This window comes from Trichoplusia ni, chromosome 11, assembly GCF_003590095.1.
Source record: "Trichoplusia ni isolate ovarian cell line Hi5 chromosome 11, tn1, whole genome shotgun sequence".
Classification (NCBI taxonomy): Eukaryota; Metazoa; Arthropoda; class Insecta; order Lepidoptera; family Noctuidae; genus Trichoplusia; species Trichoplusia ni.
Window position 1 is genome coordinate 8,243,365 of NC_039488.1, and position 20,594 is coordinate 8,263,958.

The 20,594-nt window shown below is 37.1% G+C and overlaps 1 protein-coding gene across 1 annotated transcript in view; it reads right to left on the reverse strand.

The window, feature by feature from the left end:
* LOC113498761 (scavenger receptor class B member 1) overlaps positions 1–20,594 on the reverse strand; it is a 44,575-nt gene that overhangs the window by 1,430 nt on the left and 22,551 nt on the right. Inside the window, exons 2-11 of the mRNA XM_026878905.1 lie at positions 16,579–16,670; positions 15,089–15,249; positions 9,319–9,457; positions 8,815–8,942; positions 8,108–8,192; positions 7,344–7,474; positions 2,441–2,562; positions 1,513–1,647; positions 713–831; positions 354–485 (exon numbers count right to left, since the gene is read on the reverse strand). Coding sequence (XP_026734706.1) covers positions 354–485; positions 713–831; positions 1,513–1,647; positions 2,441–2,562; positions 7,344–7,474; positions 8,108–8,192; positions 8,815–8,942; positions 9,319–9,457; positions 15,089–15,249; positions 16,579–16,670 — 1,244 coding nt within the window. The remainder of the gene's footprint in view (positions 1–353; positions 486–712; positions 832–1,512; positions 1,648–2,440; positions 2,563–7,343; positions 7,475–8,107; positions 8,193–8,814; positions 8,943–9,318; positions 9,458–15,088; positions 15,250–16,578; positions 16,671–20,594) is intronic.

Below are 20,594 nucleotides of genomic sequence, written 5' to 3' on the forward strand. Positions count from 1 at the left end.
TAACATTGATGATTTGCAAACATCCATACCGCATTCATAGGAAACCAACACTTCAAGCAAGCATTTATAGAACGCACAATACGTTTAAACCAAAGTCAATTGGTCACTATCCTAGGCTATCCAGGACTTCTCTAGGAGCATCATATCTCAAAAAAAAAAACGACTACCGCTGTAAGGAATTTGGTTCCTTGTGTCGCGGGGGGTTTCACAAACATACACATCACATGCACAATGACACCCAGACTCAGAACAAGCATTCGTGGATCTCACAAATGCTTGTTCTACGCGGGGATCAAATGAGCGCCCAGTGGGTATGGCGTGGTGACCTCAACCACTCGGTTATCTGTACTCACTTCCTCCAGCCACATGACTGGGAAGATGATGTCTGGGAACTTGTTGATGTTGTTGATGGGGATGTTGGGAGCTCGGTCCACCTTCATGTTTAGCTGCACGCGCACGAAGCCTTCTAGGGGTACTCCAATTTTCTGGAAGGAGAGGAAATGATTAAGCAATTTTTTGGACCCAAATAATTTCGGTTACCAACTGTTCGTGAGATCAGCTCATGATAAGTACGCGTAGTTAAATAATTTAATTACTTTCTATCTTAATTGTTGCTCAGTTAACGGTGACATGGACGCCATCTAGCGAGCAAAAAAATCTTTTCGGCAACAAACTGTCTCCATTGACTTAATTGACAGGACGTGTCACTTACCGGTTGTATCATGAAGTAAGTCTCGTGCTTCTTCTTGTTGGGCTTGAGCCCTTCGAAGGGCTGCAGCAGGGAGGGGTCAGCGTCGAAGAAGTGCGGGAACGATAGGTACACTGGAGCATCTGTGGGTTAAGAAATAATATTAATTACTAGCTGTCCCGGCGAACTACATACCGCCTAACAGTCAATCACAGTGGAGAAAAAACATTAAAGGTGGGCACCCACTTAGGGTTAGCTTACCTAGCTAGACTGACACTTAGGTTTATGAAAAATAGGTAGTAGCCGATTCTCAGACCTACTGAATACTCATATAAAATTTGGTAAAAATCGGTAAAGCCGTTTAGGAGGAGTACGGTAACTAACATCGTGACACGGGAATTTTATATGTTAGAAAATAAACGCAAAGTTACAGTCATCATTGTAACGTTTTGAAACTGCCTGGAAAACGGCCTAAATTAAATAAAAAACTATGATTCAACAACTCCTTAACTAAGTAATGGGGGGTTTTACAAACATTCAAGTCACATGCACAAAGACACCCAGATACAGAACACAGAAGCACCGATCACACAAACGTTTGTCCACGGGGATCGAACTCGCGACACATCGCTCTCGGTGGATCTGGTGACCTTTGGTGATCTTTGGTGACCTCAACCCCTCGGCTATCTGTGTAGTCGAAATGAGCTGACTGGAGACTACATGTCCCAGCCCATGCATAACTGACTACCATGAAAATAAATGTCGGAACAAACTCAGGGATCGCAGTCTGTTTTAAGGAGACCAGATAATGATTATATACTCACTGTATTGACAGGGGCTAATATTTTGCAGTCCCCGCGGAGGACATTTTTCCCCGGGGTAGTAACACTTGTTATCCGGGTTGATGTCCGCGCTTTCGAAGGTCGAAGGTGGTGGCGTGTATAGGCCTGCTTTTATACCTGGAAAAATAAAGTATTGATATGAAATTACAGAAAGAAAAATCTTGCATTCAAAGTTGGCCCCACGGTGGGGCGCCATTACCGAAGCTGTTAATAACACCAGCCTGTAACTGTCCCACTGCAGGCCTCTCATACAGAGAACGAGCATTGATCACCACGCTTGTGAGCTGCCCCACGGTGGGGCGCCATTACTGAAGCTGTTAATAACACCAGCCTGTAACTGTCCCACTGCAGGCCTCTCATACAGAAAGCGAGCATTGATCACCACGCTTGTGAGCTGCCCCACGGTGGGGCGCCATTACCGAAGCTGTTAATAACACCAGCCTGTAACTGTCCCACTGCAGGCCTCTCATACAGAGAACGAGCATTGATCACCACGCTTGTGAGCTGCCCCACGGTGGGGCGCCATTACTGAAGCTGTTAATAACACCAGCCTGTAACTGTCCCACTGCAGGCCTCTCATACAGAAAGCGAGCATTGATCACCACGCTTGTGAGCTGCCCCACGGTGGGGCGCCATTACCGAAGCTGTTAATAACACCAGCCTGTAACTGTCCCACTGCAGGCCTCTCATACAGAGAACGAGCATTGATCACCACGCTTGTGAGCTGCCCCACGGTGGGGCGCCATTACTGAAGCTGTTAATAACACCAGCCTGTAACTGTCCCACTGCAGGCCTCTCATACAGAAAGCGAGCATTGATCACCACGCTTGTGAGCTGCTCCACGGTGGGGCGCCATTAACTCTGATCAAAAGTAGCCCCCACGATTGGGCGCCATTAGAAATATTCTTACCATCCTTATAAACGTCCTCTTTGTATTTCAGAGGCAGTATCCTGCACAGGTCTTTATCGTAGATGTGGATCATATCGGCCTTCGTCACGGAGCGAGGAGGAAAGAAAGAACCTTCGGATGCACTGGAAAGAAAGAAATAGAAGATATTAGATACCTTGGAAAGAGAAAAAGAGGATATCCTACTAATATTATAAATGCGAAAGTGTGTATGTATGGATGTTTGTCCCTCTTTCACGCAAAAACCACTGAACGGATTTAGACGAAACTTGGTATTCAGATAGTTTATAACCATGATTGACACATGCTATAGTTTTTATCCCGGTTTTATGTCCCCGTAGGATCATTCTCGATTCGTAGCGGGCAGGCAATTTACAAGTATAAAATGGCTGGAGCGATTTTGATAAAATTTGTATCGAGTGTCATTTAAAAAGGTGGGTATTTAGATTTTTTAAATCTATTAAATATTTTCTGAAAAAGTTTGATTACCTGAAGACCATTTCTACTAAACCCTCTGTTTCGTGAGCCCATCTTGCACTTGACCGGTGTTTTCAATAATATTTTACAAAAATAGTGGAAACAGTGCTAATATATTCGTCCCCCCATTGTAGTACAGTTATGTACTTATTATGGTCAAATATTGATGTCAAGGCAGACCTCACGTCTTTACATAACTATCAATGAACGTAGGTATAACGTGTTTTAGGGATCCGCAATCAAAAGGTTACACGATAAAATAGGGTATTTTACAAAATCTTGTAACAAAGACCTGTATAGTCCGTTAAACATACTTCCAAAAAATTATGAATATGTATTTTATATTATACTAGCTGTTGCCCGCGACTTCGTCCCCGTGGGTAGAAAATATAAGTTATGATTTATACCCGCCCAGTTTTTTTTTCACATTTTCCATTATATCTTAGCTCCTATTAGTCGCAGCGTAATGGTTTATAGCCTAAAGCCTTCCTCGATGAATGGTCTATTCAACACAAAAATAATTTTTCAATTTGGACCAGTAGTTCCTGAGATTAGCGCGTTCAAATAAACAAACAAACAAACTCTTCAGCTTTATATATTAGTATATATATATAGATATAGAGTATAGATGATAACATTAAAAAGTAAAGAAGATAAAAAGCGTTTAAGTTTGGTAGTGAGGGATAAATCATCACTTGCTAGTAAAAAGCGTACTGGTAAGTGACGTCACACATTTTAGATCACTGTATCCCCTTCCTTTTTGTGTACGTGATAAAACAAGAAATGTGTAATGAATATATTTTGAAAATCTTTTTGACGTCCTCAACAAATGTTTTTTTTTGTCAATTACCCTATTAGACTGCAGAAAAATAATTCGGTTGAGTGGGTATGTTGGTGTTTTTTGTTTTAATCCCTAGTTCCACGGGACACCAGAGAGTGGTGCGATGATCTAGAACCTCAAGGATTCTCCTCAAGGAAGGTCAAATTTAAAAAAAGTTGTAGCCAAAATCCGCAAAAGATAGAGAGCTCTGGAAGAGGAAGGGGAGAGGCCTTTGCCCAGCGGTGGGATCTGACACAGGCTGTATAAAAAAATACCAAGTGTTAACATACCATTTAAGTCATATTTTAGTCCCCAACTGTAGTTATTCTATCGTACCTACCTTCCTTCGACCGGAAAGTGATGTTTACAATTGCAAATACGTTTCTCTCGACCCTAACCTTGTACAAACATACATACATACATACATAGATATATACACAAATATTTGTAAGTCTTACTTGTGATTATACACGTGCCGTAGCTGTGACCGTTGTTTTACTGTTCTTAAGTTAAGTTGTTTAATTAAATGAGTTTTGAGAATAACACATAAGGTAAATAAGAATACAGGATCAAAATAATAATAGATTTAAAAAATCTAAAAATCTACTTTTTAAATGTCACTCGATTTAAATTTTATCAAAATCGGTCTAGCCGTTTTTATAGTTGTAAATTGCATTGTCATCGGGTTGGAAGCTACCCTGAATAATTCAGTCTGATAGCTTATCGGGAAGTACTTCAAAATTGAGTTGCAAAAATCCAACCGGAACGACAAACAAACAAGAAAAGTGAGTGTATAGAAACGAGGGAAATATATATAATACTAGCTGTTGCCCGCGACTTCGTCCGCGTGGTTAGAAGATATAAGTTATAATTTATACCTGCCTTCTATCTATCTTGTAGAATCAGTCAGCGTTTGCAATGTAAGCGCAAAAAATGTGTTTTTTTACGACCTCACATTAGAAACCTCAAAAATTGTAGCCTATGTGTTATTCTGATGTATAAGCTATATTGTGGTAAAGTTTCATTCAAATCCATTCAGTAGTTTTTACGTGAAAGAGTAACAAACATCCATACATCCATACTTACAAACTTTCGTCTTTATAATAGTAGTAGGATAAAAGATGTTCTGTTAATAGAAAAAAGAATTGATATTTTTAGCTTAAATTGAGTGGATGTAATCAGAGTTTAGCAAGTTCATAAATAAAGCAAGTTTTTGACTATCAACGTCAACTATTAAGAAACTATAAAAAACTTATTAGCAAATGATTTATCTTGCATAATTGTCTTGTATCTTATTGTATTGCATTTAATAATTCTTACGTTACTACATACTTTTATGATTATTAGCAAACTATAAAATGTCGTCTTAATAGCAGAATTGTTAGTAAAATTATTAATTGTCAGTTTTTTATGAAAATAATAATGTTACGAGTTTGGACACTAGCCTTTTGCTTGGGACTGTGTTAAGGGTTTTAGACTTTTCATCTTCGTCCTAGCCTTTTCCCAAATATATTGGGGTCGGCTTCCAGTCTAATCGGATTCAGCTAAGTACCAGTGTTTTACAAGGAGCGACTGACTATTTGACCTCCTCCTCCCAGTTACCTGGGCAACACGATACCCCTTAGTTAGACTGGTTTGTCAGACTTTCTAGCTTCTGACTAACGACTGTCCAAGATGTAGGAATAACAGCTGGGGTCCAACAATTTAACGTGCCTTCCGAAACACGGAGGAACTCGTTATGAAAAAGACGGTCACCCATCTACTGTGATCGATCCACTTATGCAGTTATAACCTAGCTACGAGGTTCTTTATGTAATTGGTAAAAACAGAATCCTATTACTGAGGGTCCGGTGTCCGTAACTATCATATGAACTGTGATATCTAAACAGTCGAAAATTGGTATTGATATATTCTTTCAAAGATTATGTATTGATATATTCATAATATGACTGCACAGATACGACGTGTCACGGTTTCGATCCACGCGTAGGACAAGCGTTTATGTGATCCACGAATGCTTGTTCTGAGTCTGGGTGTCTTTGTGCATGTGACATAAATGTTTGCGAAAACCCCCGCGACACAAGTATGAAATTCCTTAGTGCATGGGACGTTTTTTTTAAAGAAAAGAATTTCTATGTCCACAAGAAATACTAAAAATATTTTTTTTGGAAGGTGGTAACAAAATAAGGATAACTAAAAAAAAATTACCCAGTTTTTACCTAATTTGTACCAAGTCGCTAATTGACCGGTTTTCTAGCTTATTTTAAGAGATCGTTATTTTGTTACACAATGTTTAAAGACAAAACATTCTTGTCTAAATACATCTGGAATTCATCTAATATAAACAACTAATGATAAGACATATCCTTTTAAAAATCTTTCTGAATGTCAAGGTCATACATAGTTATTTTAGTTTTTAACGTGTATTACTTAGAACGAGGGTAAAGCTTTTTGATACTATTCATGTATCTATAATAATATATAAAGCTGAAGAGTTTGTTTGTTTGTTTGTTTGAACGCACTAATCTCAGAAACTATTGGTCCAAATCGAAAAATTCTTTTTGTGTTGATTAGACCATTTATCAAGGAATGATATAGGCTATATAACATCACGCTGCGACTAATAGGAGCGAAGATACAATGGAAAATGGGGAAAAAACGGTTAAAATTATTCATCTTTAAGGGCTTCCGTTGCGTGCGCTGCGAAATCGGATCAAGATCTTCTAACCACGTGGACGAAGTCGCGGGCAACAGCTAGTACATTATATTATTATGCGAAGTAACGTGGGTTCGATCTTCGCGTAGGACAAGGGTTTGAGTGATCCACGAATGCTTGTCCTGAGTCTTTGTGCCAGTGATTTGAATGCCTGGGAAATCCCCCGCGAACCAAGGATAAAATTCCTTAACACGGGAGTAAAAAAAAATCCCACATCGTAATAAACCTTTACATTTCACAAAGATTGTTCAGATAATATTGATTTTCTTCGTATTCACTTAAAGGGAATTTACCCCAGCACAATGGCGAGTTAAACATGTTTGCATTGTGTAACACTCATGATTTGTATTTATCGTGAAACATGGCGTCATAAGAATTTGCTGAAAAAGATTACGCAGTGAAGAAACCCGAAACGACTGAAGTATGTTTTTTTTAAACGATTCCCATATTATGTCATTTAATCCTTCTGTCCCGGCGGGTTTCACAAACATACACTTGACATCCACGGGGATCGAACCTCCGATACGTCGCGCACGTAAGGTTCCTGTCACCTTTACAACTCGACTATCCGTGCAGCCAAGACATGTTACAAGCTATGTTTATTTCCTTTTATCTGTGCCTATTTCTGTTAACAAATCTTATGCTTGAAGTTAAAATTGACCCGTTTCCCGGTTTCCTATTGAGTTGAATTGTGACAGCTTACACGGTGGAGCACTCTAGATCCATTTTTCTTCAGAGTGGAATGACTACATGGCGTGGGCATAATAGTATGTCAGATTCCCACCGACTAATACCACCTCGGGCCCCTTCAACTGTCTGAGCCAGAGACCCCAGAGACTCTGGCTGCAGAGACCCTTAGGCCCTGGCAACTTAATAGGATATCTTGGACTTACCGAATATCATTGCATGGCCTGTCCTTCCAGTGAGGCAGGTGGTCCAGCCCGTTGATCCTGTCCATGTAACCGAACTGGTCCATTTTCTGCCCAGTGTACATCGTTGATACTTCATCCAGAGTGCCGTTTCTCTGTAGATATGAAGATTTATTAGTGAGTAATCGGAAAGCTTTGGGATGTTATGATCCAACGTGATAACTATTGTTGTAAAAAGGTTTTAGTAGAATTGATATAGATAATTTAATTTATAATATAAATGCGAACAACATCACATACATTGTTCTGAACCCAAAGTAAATTGCTAAAGCACTTGTGTTATGGAATCCAGATACAACGAAGGTGCCAAAAACACCCAGAACCGAGACAATGTAGAAATGTGAATTTTTACATTGTCCCGACCGGGGATCGAACCCAGGACCTCAGAGCTAGCGACATCTTGAAACCGGTGCGTACGCCACTCGACCACGGAGGTCGTCAAATATTATTTTACGCCCTTGTCCTATCTTGAGGTATCTATAGATTTTTAACTGTAGGTCTATTTTTTAGTTTAAGTTTAAATGCTCATCTTAAGCAAAAGAGTAACTTATGCAGTTTGACGAATTTTCTCCATCGAAATGACATTTTGGAACCGTGCAAATTGCACCTATAGAGATCTATAATTTCACGTTTCTTTAGCCTTCAGAAATAAGAGCATTTTTATTTTTATTTTGCTTTGAGAACGATAGGATAGCGAAGAGGGAGTATTATGTTGTCCAAATACTTACGGCTAGAAGCAATCCCATCTGACTGTTTGGTCTCTTTCCTTTTGGATAAAAGTAGTGGGCTAGCGTCACGAGCGGGTCGTTGTATCTACAAAATACAAAATAAATAACTTTTTTGGTCACACTGACACGTATTTAAAATAAATGTTTCCATGGCTCTGAAATCTCAAGACTTAGTTGCCCAAGTAGTCACGTGACATTTGGATAATCATTATATCGCTGGAATATATGTAGGTGACAATTCAATTCGGCTTTCCGAGGTCCACTGCTGGACATAGGCGTAGCCCCCAAGTAGACAACACCCGGTAGTGTCTTAGGCATCCAGTCCAAGTCACCTGGCAGATGGCTTGAGGACCAAACTTGCTAGCTGTTTGCGGTTGTCCCATGACATATCCTTAGATCCTCGTAAGGCCCAACCTTAATTTAGGTCGATATCTATTATGGCCCAATGTACTTAAAAGAGGTGCAAATAGTTGTAGCCCACAACTTTGATTTAGTAAAAAAGTGTTAAAATGCTTTTGGCTAAAATATTTTGAGGGGTATTTCTAATACTTAAAATTAAACATATTGAAACTATTTTTTTTTAATTTTCGGGATTATTGAAACCAAAAACTATGTTCAAATATCATGTCGCTAGCAGTGGGAACATTTTTTTGTCATGAAATTAGGTCGTTGGGTCTTACGAGGATAGAAAAACGGGAATTACTCACCCGAAAACTAATTCTTCAGCTGTCACATGAACGAAGGGTTTCGCTCGATCTCGGTACGTGATAGCCAGCCCGGAGACCAGCAGGTTGAACAACCAACTCGCCAGGTTCGGAGAAAATGAGGTTACAGTCTGAAATATTAAATGAGGGATTAATTTATTTTCTGGCTCATAAATCTAATCTCGTTGGTAGAAAATCAAATCCCATGCACAAAGCGTATTTTTTAATAACAAAACCAGTTATTTGACGGGCCTGTTGGTCTAGTGGTTAGTGATCCTGACTGCTATACCGGAGGTCGTGGGTTCGATTCCCACCCAGGACAAATGTTTGAGTGATTAGCACGATCATTTGTTTTTATCTGCGTGTAATTTATCTATAACATGTATGTATTTAGAAATCTATCAGTATGTTTATCAATTGTCTAGTACAATACAAGCTTTGCTTAGTTTGACACTAGATGGCGTTGTGTGTAAGTTGTGGAATAGTATCCAATATCGGAATACTTACCAATAGCGGTATGTTAGGTACAACAAGCTTTTGGCTCTTATCCACAGAGAGTTCAGGAACAAATCGCAGGATCTTGTTATGCTGGTAAGTCACGGTATCATTCTCATGAAACTTTATATTCACTTTCTCCATATCCTCTCTGTAACAATAGAAAATAGTATTTAAGTATTTTAAAAATGGTTTAGTTATTAAACTACAGACTAAATCAGCATCGGCCTAGGCTTTTCCCAACAATATTGGGGTCGGCTTCCAGTCTAACCGGATTCACTAAGTACCAGTGTTTTACAAGGAGCGTCTGCCTATCTGACCTCCTCAACCCAGTTACCTGGGCAACACGATACCCCTTGGTTAGACTGGTCGTCAGTCTTTTTTCAAGCTTCTGACTACCTCTAACGACTATCATAGAAATAGGAATAATGGCCAGGAATCACAATTTAACGTGCCTTCCGAAACACGGAGGAACTCGTTGTGAAAAAGATGGTCGTCTGCGGACCAACCGTGTCAAGCGTAGCTTAACCTGTGTTCCTTAGTTTCATTCTTGTATAAAGCTAATTAATATATTTAAAATAAAAACAGAAGAAGACCATTTTATAAAACAAAATGCTTAATAAAATAAATGTTAACGGATATTTAAAGATCGTATCGTGAATATGACCTGGGCTAATTAGGGTCAATACGAATTTAAGTCAAATGAGCTTTGATATATTATAAGCATTCTTTGTTTTAAAACTAAATTTAAATTTATCCGAGTGGTTGAGGTCACGCGAAACCCAATGGGCGTGACGTATCGCGGGTTCGATCCCCGCCTAGGACAAGCATCAGTGCAAAAACGCTTGTTCTGAGTCTGGGTGTCTTTGTGCATGTGATTTGAATGTTTGTGAAAGCCCTGCGACACAAGGATTCCAATCCTTAATACGGGAGGACGAGCACGAGCTTTTTAAATGAAAAAAAATTATAAATAAACTGATACATAACTTTATCTCTATTTATTCACAGGATAACTTTATGGGAAGAGACCCGGTCCTCATTAAAGGCGTGCACGGGGACACAGGTCCAACATGTAGAGGCCTGGTTGAGAACTTTAATCTACAATGTGATGGGGCAAAATTTACTATATTTATTATTCGTGACTACTTACTTTAATGCTGTTATATTAGCTTGGCCTTTTAAAAAACCTTATCAAATATTGTGACGTCATGTTAAGAGTAAGATGGAAATATATTCCTATCTCGCTCTCACCTTCAAGATGGGTTTATAAACCAAACATTGGTATTATGCAGTATTTTATGTTACATAATATCAATACATGGCCAAAGAGAAAATGACTGAGTAAATATTGTCTCAAGAGTCGATGCAATGACAGAATAGAGATCCGGTATGTATAGTTTACGTCCTAGAAAAATTATAAACGCGAAAGTTTGTATGTATGGATGTTTGTTCCTCTTTCACGCAAAAACCACTGAACGGATTTTGACGAAACTTGGTACACTGATAGGTTATAACCAGGATTAACGAACTTTTAGTACTATATTGCATTGGCATCGGGTTTAAAGCTACCCTGAAAATTCTAGCTTATCGGGAAGTGCCTCAAAATTGAGTTGCAAAAACCAGACTGGATCGACAAACAAACAAGAAAAGTGAGTGTATAAAGAATTAAAAACGTTGGAAAGAATATCTTTGCTCCCAGCATAAGCCCAAAAAAATGGGCATTTTTGACTGTCCGAAAGTGAAGTCATCTTCGACAGTCGTTACACAGGTATTCAGAAGCTTGAAAAGTCTGACAACCAAGGCGTATCGTGTTGCCCAGGTAACTGGGTTGAGGAGGTCAGATAGGCAGTCGCTCCTTGTAAAACACTGGTACTTAGCTGAATCCTGTTAGATTGGAAGCCGAACACAACATAGTTGGGAGAAGGCTAGGCTGATGATGATGATGATGAGGATGACTGGTTTTTTCTTGTCAATCTGTACTTATTTAATAACTTTGTTTCTCATAGTTAAAGTGCTTTAGTTTTTGCGAATCTTATTTTTGTTTTTATTGATGCAAAAAGTTTTATCATGATGTAATTAAGCGTTGTAAAAATGATCAAGTTCAGGTTAATGGATAATTCCAAGTTTCGGTTCCGTACCCTAAGTTTGAAATAGAACCGTTATACTCAGACTACGCTGTCTATCCGTCCGTTTGTCACTCTGTAACTCACGATCCGTGGTAGTTAGAAAGTTGATATTTTTACAAATACAGAAAGTCGGGGTTAGGCAAAGATTGATACCGTCATAAATTTTAAAGGCATTTTTCTTGCAATTTTGGGCTTTCTTTAGTATGTTTTTATCAAACCCTTTTTATTGCTTTTATTAGACGACCTCTGTGGTCGAGTGGCGTACGCACCGGTTTCAAGGTGTCGCTAGCTCTGAGTTCCCGGGTTCGATCCCCGGTCGGGTCAATGTAAAAATTCACATTTCTACATTGTCTCGGGTCTGGGTGTTTGTGGTACCTTCGTTTGATCTGAATTCCATAACACAAGTGCTTTAGCAACTTACTTTGGGTTCAGAACAATGTATGTGATGTTGTCCGCATTTATTTATTATTATTTATTTATTGCGGTTATCAGTCACACTTGACCGTTTTACTATTTAAATAATCAATTATAAAATTTGTAGATATATGGAGTCGTAATTTAACTCCTTACCTAATATAACAAGGGTTTTTGAAACATACCATGGACAATAAAAACTTATTATGCTTCGGGATTTCTTCAATAAAAAGCTACTATCGTTCACTACATTAATAACAAGAAAATATTTTTTATGTAAACTTTAACCTCGTAAATAACTAAGCCGGATTTGATGTAACTTTGGTTGAAACGAAGGCTATTTGACGGTTGAGCAATGTTTTTAAATAACCATTTTCCGGTCCATTGCCACGGCCGATTTTCTTTAAGGTTTCTTAGCATTTTGTAATGTTTTCGATACAAGACTATTATCTGCCCACGGCTGGGCATAGGCCTCTTTATATATATCTAGGAAAGATTTGGATGGAAACCTTTCCTAATGTTTGGCGTTGGGATCGAATTTGGCCCCTATAAAAAGGGCACCGTGCAACAATCTTTTTAGGTTCTGAGTGTATACTGATATGGAATCGAACTCACGACCTTATAGCCGTCAGGGCCACCAACCATTAGATCAACAGGACAATGTAAGAGAGTAGTTTTCAGGTAATTAATAGCCAAAGGTGAAAGCATAAAAATTGTTCTTTTTTGTGGTTTTTTACTCAAAGCGTACAAACAGAGCCTGAGGAATTTCTAAGGCTATGCTGTCTATCCGTCTTTCACCATGCTCTATCTCATAATCTTTGTCTGGAAACTTGAAATTTTCATAGACGAAGTATTTCGTTTGTATAAAAATGAAATGAAAATGTGTTAAGAAATGGTTGGTGCGATCATAAATTCGATGGGTGGCCATTTTTCTTTACAAATTATTTTTTTAGCCTATTACTAAAATCCTTAGTACGAATCGTAATAGGCCTGTTTTTTTGTTTCCGAAATACCATAAACATCATTTTTTGATTTCGTAATTTAATACCGTTTTAATAAACAGTTTTTTCTTTAATCTTAACATAATAAATAACATTACAAAGTAGATGAATGGATAACTATAAACAACGGAATGATGTCATCTATAAAACAAAATAGTTTTTAATAAATACGTGAACGAAACATCAGATAAACATATATTTTTGTTTTTGTGTATTTACGTCAAAGTTGTTTATTATTTAGGGTACCATAGAGAATTCTTAAAGTTCTGTAAGAGACGCCACAGGGACTCAATTCTGCTATTTACAATGACCGATGAATGAATGGAAATTGGATTCAATGTGACACAAATCGTATCCTCTTAAGCATTTTGCCTCCAAAATATTTGCTAAGTATAGTGGTGACCATCTTTGTCATAACGAGTTCCTCCGTGTTTCGGAAGACATGTTAAATTGTCGGTCCCGACTGTTATTCATATTTCTTTGACAGTCGTTACAGGAAGTCAGAAGCTGGAAAGTCTGACAACCAGCCTAACTAAGGGCTATTGTGTTAACCAGGTAACTGTGTTGAGGAGGTCAGATAGACAGTCGCTCCTTGTAAAACACTGGTACTTAGCTGAATCCGGTTAGACTGGAAGCCGACCCTAATATAGTTCGGAAAAGGCTAGGGTTGGTGATGATTTAGAAAACTTAAACTATATATCACCCAATGAGGTGGAAAAATATTGTTAATTATGCGACAGTACTTCATATATTAATAGAATAATATGAATATTTAATTGAGAATATGATTATAGTACAAACAATTTTCCTTATATCAAGATAAATGTATATTAACAAACCGATTAATCTTAATTAATATTAATTTATATGCACGACAATGGATTTGTACGCGCGATGTGCAGGTTCGATCCCAACGCAGGCAAACTTCCAATATCACTTTGGAATCCAGGTTTCCTCACCATGTTTTCCTTCACAGATTTTACTAAGCGATAAAATAATACGCACATAAATTAAAAATCTAGTGGTGTATGGATTCGAACCTTGGACCCTTTAACTCAACATTCCAACGATCAAACCACCAGACTGCAAAATTATAAAATTCTGTACCGTGTCATTGTACAGAACTGCGTACAATAAATCCGTCTCGCATTTGACTGCTTTTTGTGCATTCATTATAAAAAGGGTTGAAATTATTACAATAAATAATTAATGACTAATTAAGTAATTTGTAAAGCCGATATTATGTAATGGTTCAAGTGCGTAAGCAATAAAATAAACAAAAAATGAAATAAAAAGTGTTTACATAATAATGGAAAAAATAATTGAAGAAAAATATTGTACATGTCTGTCTATTTGTTTGTAAATATCTTTGAAACGACTGGATTGATTTTGATTGTCTAAATTGACAGATAGCTGATTTATGTAAGGTATAATCTAGGCTAATTTTCTAGTCGTAATATTTGCGTTTAAAAGCAAAACCTATGAAACTATTGATTAAGAAGAAAATTTAAAATTGACGGCAGGACAAACATTATATTTGTGTGATCCTAAAACGTTTGTTCCAAAGTAGCCTGTACATGTGAGTTCAATATCATTATCATCTTAGCCTTTTCCCAACTATATTAGGGTCGGCTACCAGTCTAACCGGTTTCAGCTAAGTACCAGTGTTTTACAAGGAGCGACTGCCTATCTGACCTCCTCAACCCAGTTACCTGGGCAACACGATACCCCTTGGTTAGACTGGTTGTCAGACTTTTCAAGCTTCTGACTACCTGTAACGACTGTCAAAGATGTAGGAATAACAGCCGGGGCTCACAATTTAACGTGCCTTCCGAAACACGGAGGAACTCGTTATGACAAAGATGGGCACCCATCTACGGCCAAACCGCGTCAGGCATAACTTAACCTGTGATCGATTCACATATACGGTTATAGCTTAGCCACGAGCTCCTCTCATGTGAGTACATATGAGTGATACAATACATGTGAGTTCAATAAAAAAAAATCTAAAACCTAACATAAAAAATACAGCTTTTATAACAAAAAATAAAGTACAACATTGGCCACTGGACAAAGGAAAAAAAATGATTTTTTCTCTAGCCCACTGTGTCCCACTGCTGGGCAAAGGCCTCCCCCAAATCCTTCGACGATTCTCTATACTGGGCTGCATGGAACCAGCCTGCAATAAAATGAAAAAAAAAACTTGGAAAATTTAAAAGCTGGTTATGTATATAGGCTTACCTATAAACAAAAGGTCCGACTTCAACCAGCTTCGGTTTCTCTCCATGCTCCAGAAAACCTTGAGGATTAGTCACGTTGAATATATAAACTTTCGTTAAACGTATCACACCAGGTTTGTGCCAGTAACTGTAACTCAAGGAACCATTCCAAAGTTTTAATTCCTGTAACAAAAAAAACAACTTAAATAATAACAAGAAAATACATTTAAAAAATCTAAATCAAACATTTTAATTATCACTCCATTCAAATTGTATCAAAATCGGTACAGCCGTTTTTGTTTGAAGCTACCCTGAAAATTTCGGCCTGCTAGCTTATCGGGAAGTGCCTCAAAATTGAGTTGGAAAAATCCAACCGGAACGACAAAGAAGGAAGTTAGTGTATAAAAATAAAAAAATGTGGGAAAGTTCAATTTTATATTAACTTGAAGAACTAGCTTTTTTAAATCTCTCATTTTTTGTTTACTCAACTATAATAATAACAAACTTAAACTTAATTAAATATACCCAAATTTAATTTTTAAGGGCTCCCCCACACGGGCCACGGGCCACAACCACAAAACGCCGCTACTGGCATATTTCCTGTACTTTTTACGCAGATTATATAGAAAAGCGAGCAGTGTCTTGTAACGTGTGTAACCTCATGCAGCGAGTCCCTATAAACTACAGTAAATATGCCTGTTGCGGCGTTTTGTAGTTGTGGCCGCGTGGCCCGTGTGCGACGAGCCTAACACGACATACGAAACAACGAATAGCGAGACAAACAAAACACACTCTTTCAACCAAGAAAAACATTAGTTTTTCTTTCATACCACCAAATCCTGGTTAGTAAAGAGAAAAACCCAATAATAATACTTTTTGTAGTAACTATAGTTATTTTTTATCATATTACATTAACTTTTAACCACAGTTTATCGTCATCACAAATTGCACGATTCCTATACGTTCTAGAAACTTCAAAGGTTATTTTAGAAACAAAAAGAGGTTGTTTTTATTTGACCGCGAGAAAAAGGAGAATAACATTCCTTTTTGTATTGAGTTATATGACCTTATTGGGGACTTTTCTTTTAGGCACTTAAAAGGGTTATTTTTCAGTTTCGAGATCTAAAGGGTAAGAACGGAACCCTAATTTTTGGGTATCGCTGTCTGAACGTCTCTCACCAAAACACACACACAGTTGAATTATTTGAGGTTAAGCAATGTATGGTACGATCATAAAATTGATGGTTGAACATTTTTTTTGCAATTTTGTATTTATTCATTCTATATGTAAAAATGATTTCCTGCTACTTACCAACAAACTTATAGTGTAAAATTAATAGTTTATTTTATTATTGAAATAAGTAATATTTTGTAATGCCTTCTTTTGCTGTGCCCTAACAGGGTCCATAATATTATACCTAGCTTTTAAGCCTCTTTAACACCTAAAGTAACATTATAGAATGCAAATAAATATATGAATATGAATATTTAATATCAATAGAAAATACTTACCCTAAATATAATATAGTCCAGCCAAGGTACAAACGACAGGATGATTCCCAAAACCACAGTGCATATACTGAAAAGTATAACAGTTAGGCGACCTGAAACAATAGAAAAAAAAACAGTTATTCAAGTTATATTTCTTACTAGTTGTTGCCCGCGACTACGTCTGCGTTTAATTCCATGGAAATAAGAAACGCGAATGTTTTAGTGGTCTTATAGCTTTTACACACCTTTTCAATTTTCCCTCGGGAAATATTACAAAAATCGGGATAAAAGGTAACCTATGTTCTTTTCCATGTCAATGGCTATATGCATGCCAAATTTCATCTAAATCCGTTCAGCCGTTTTTGTGTGATTGAGTAACAAACATCCAAACATCAACACATTTATAATATTAGTAAAGATAGAGCGATATAGAAAAATATATTTAAAATATTTGAGCTCAGGAATATTCGGGAATAGAGGAAATTAGGATTTTTGAAATCGGATCGGCAGTTTCTGAGATTAGCACCTACAAACGAGCAATCTCCAGGTTTAGATAATTAGTTTAAGATTATTGAGAATATTTAGTTTTACTTTTTTGCGCTATCTTAGGTTATTTTTATGCCATTAAATGGTTTTCCGATATCTTTGGACATACATTTATTTGAAGCTATCTTTCTAAATCGAATGGATGGTGTAAACTATCAGATTTGGAGAAATATAATGTTCCACAACTTCCACATAGCGCCATCTAGTCTCAAACTAAGCAAATCTTGTATTATGAGTACTAGACAACTGATAAACATACTTATATATTTCTAAATACATATATAATATAGATAAATTACACCTAGACATTTGTCCTGTGTGCGAATCGAACCCACGACCTCAGCTATAGCAGTCAGGATCACTAACCACTAGACCAACAGGCCAGTGAAATTGACTGTTCGCAGTCACAATTAAAAAATATATAGAAATCTAATCTAATCTAATCTAATCTAACATTGTATAAAATTCCCGTGTCACGATGTTAGTTACCGTACTCCTCAGAAACGGCTTAACCGATTTTTACCAAATTTTATATGCGTGTTCAGTAGGTCTGAGAATCGACTAACATCTATTTTTCATACCCCTAAGTGATAACGGTTACTCACACAAAAAAATATTTTTTTTAATTTTTGGAAATTTTTTTTCATTTTTTTATAATGTGGCATTAAAAATACATACAACTAGAAAAAAATATTAGGCATAACAACGTTTGCTAGGTCAGCTAGTAAGTATAAGTATGGTAATCTCTGGTAATCTAGTTGGTAGTTACTTCTTTGAGCCGTTTGGGGTTGAAACTTTTGGGCCGTGGGGGCCGAGTGCCAAAACGCTTTTTAAATCCCTAACAAAGCGTTTCGTTGACACTTCTTGTGACATAAAGGCTGGCTTTTACCTCGCTCAGAGGATTAGCATTGCTATTCCAATACTGCCAGCCTTTTGGGCACACTCCCAGCTGGCAGCGATACCAATGAATTTTTTGATGCATTGATTTAATTATTGTTTATGTTTTTTTTTGTATAGCAAATGATTGTACTGTAAATAATTAACTCTGAAAAGAAAAGTATAAGTTCCAAGTTTTAATTACCACATATTACGTAACTTAAAATAACACGTTGTGATAATTAAGTACGAGTGTGTCGCAGCGTGACGTCAAACACGTGTTGACCTGACAACGTGACAGAGACGCGACGTGCCGTTAATATCTAGAATTAAATTAATTGTCAAGTTATAGGAAATCACTTAAGATATATGGTCTTATATTCAAGAGGTAGCGTTGTTATAAGTCTTTATACAAAGTCATAATAGACACTAATGAAAAAATAGAAAAAAATTCTTCATCTACAAACTAGCTGCTGAATGAGGGTCAAAAATGAGTCTACAGGAATATAAAATCGGGATGAAAATCGCTCCTATGTGTTAATTCAGGTTATAAACTATATGTCTACCAAGTTTCGTCTAAATCCGTTCAGTGGTTTTTGCGTGAAAGAGTAACAAACATACTTTTAGACAAACTTTTGTAATATAAGAATGATGATTCATATTTTTTCAGTGAAAACTTATAAACAGTTGAAAAGGGACATGAGGAGTGGTTTTAGGAGCTACGGTACCAATGACATACATACATACAGACACATAGGATACATCAGTCAAACGTGAAACCCCTCTTAGAAAAGGGTTCATGATTTTGAAACGGATGTACTGATTTTGGCAGAATATTCCTAATAACCATCGAAATAAACTGAAATCCAAATCGGTTCAGCAATTTAGGAGCTATATAAAGACCCACACACATGGTTGTCAAACTTATAACACTCCTTATTTTGAATTTATTTTTTAATAAGAACCATTAAATTTAATAACATTTAACCTGTATGATATGTAACTTCTTTTTGAACATAAATTCATTATAACTAGATTAAATCTAAGACATACAATCGATCAATTGCTTCAAATCGCTAGCAGTAAGTCACTTAAGTCACTTTAAGTAGCAATTTAGCAAGCTATTACCTTCATCGTTTATTTCCACCGCCAGAATTGTTGTAAACATTCATTTATAATATACTAGCTGTTGCCCGCGACTCCGTCCGCGTGGACTTCAGTTTAGAGCGGATTTTCCGTTTCCGCGATAATGCCGGGACAAAATATAGTTTTGACGCCCATTACCCCCCTTTAAAATAATAATATCCAAAAACCCCGTGTGCTTATATTTTATTAGTTATACTAAACAATATTTCATACAATTTTCAAAGCCATATTCCATTCAAAAGTTTCATATAAACTTTGACCCCCATTACCCCTCCTTACAACACTTTTTTAAAATTTAAAAGTAGCTTATGTATGTATTTTCTCACACTCACAGAGCAACGGTTTGCCACTTGTCCATAATCCCTACTAATATTATAAATGCGAAAGTTACTCTGTCTGTTACGCTTTCACGTCTAAACCACTGAACTGATTTTAATGAAATTTGGTACAGAGATGGAGTTGACCTTGTGAACGAACAGGATAGTTTTTATTCCGGACTTTTGAAGATATCTCTTGGAAACGCGATATAACCGACCTCGACGCGGGCGAAGCCGCGGGCGAAAAGCTAGTAATATTATAAATGTGAAAGTATCTCTCTTAGTCTGTTTGTCTAGCTTTCACGCCAAAATTGCTGGAGCGATTTCGATGAAATTATGCTACTTCTATCCGACTTTGTTAAAAGACAGTATTTTTTTAACTGTAAGGCGAACGCATCCGCGATCAAAAGTTAGTTAAACATAAATTATAAATTCTATAAATTAAATAAGCCTTAATAAAGACTATTATTATAAATTTTCCTTGTTTATATAAATTTAATTAGAATTATTACAGGTTAAGTCTAACAATTGGCATGAGATAGCCATCTTTGACCCATCAGACGTCAGATCGTAGAAACCATTAAGATACTTCTTATGAGACCTTGGCTAGCCGACCTCAAGATTATTAAAAGCCTTATTACTCCATTAAACAATTACATTTGTAACTTTGCACTTATTTTCTTAGTAGTAGACTGTAACGAGGTATTTAGGGTTCTGCACCAAAAGAGTATAATCATCATCATCATCCTAGCCTTTTCCCAACTATGTTGGGGTCGGCTTCCAGTCTTATCAGATTCAGCTAAGTACCAGTGTTTTACAAGGAGCGACTGTCTATCTGACCTCCTTAACCCAGTTACCTGGACAACACTGGACGGACTGGTTGTCAGACTTGCTATCTTCTGACAACCTGTAACGACTGCCAATGATTTTTTTTAATGTCAAATTACATTGGACAGCACCCAGTTTCGCCCACCCTTCACTGCGTCCTAAGTGCTTTTGCTGTGAGAGAAGAAACAGAGCAACAGACTCCCTAGTAGACTATTACCAGGGTTCCATCCATCCGTGTGTCACCAGATTGTATCTCATCCATCGTTATAGCTAGACCGTTGAAATTTTGATGTAGTAGTTAATTTGAGGTTATAACATAAACAA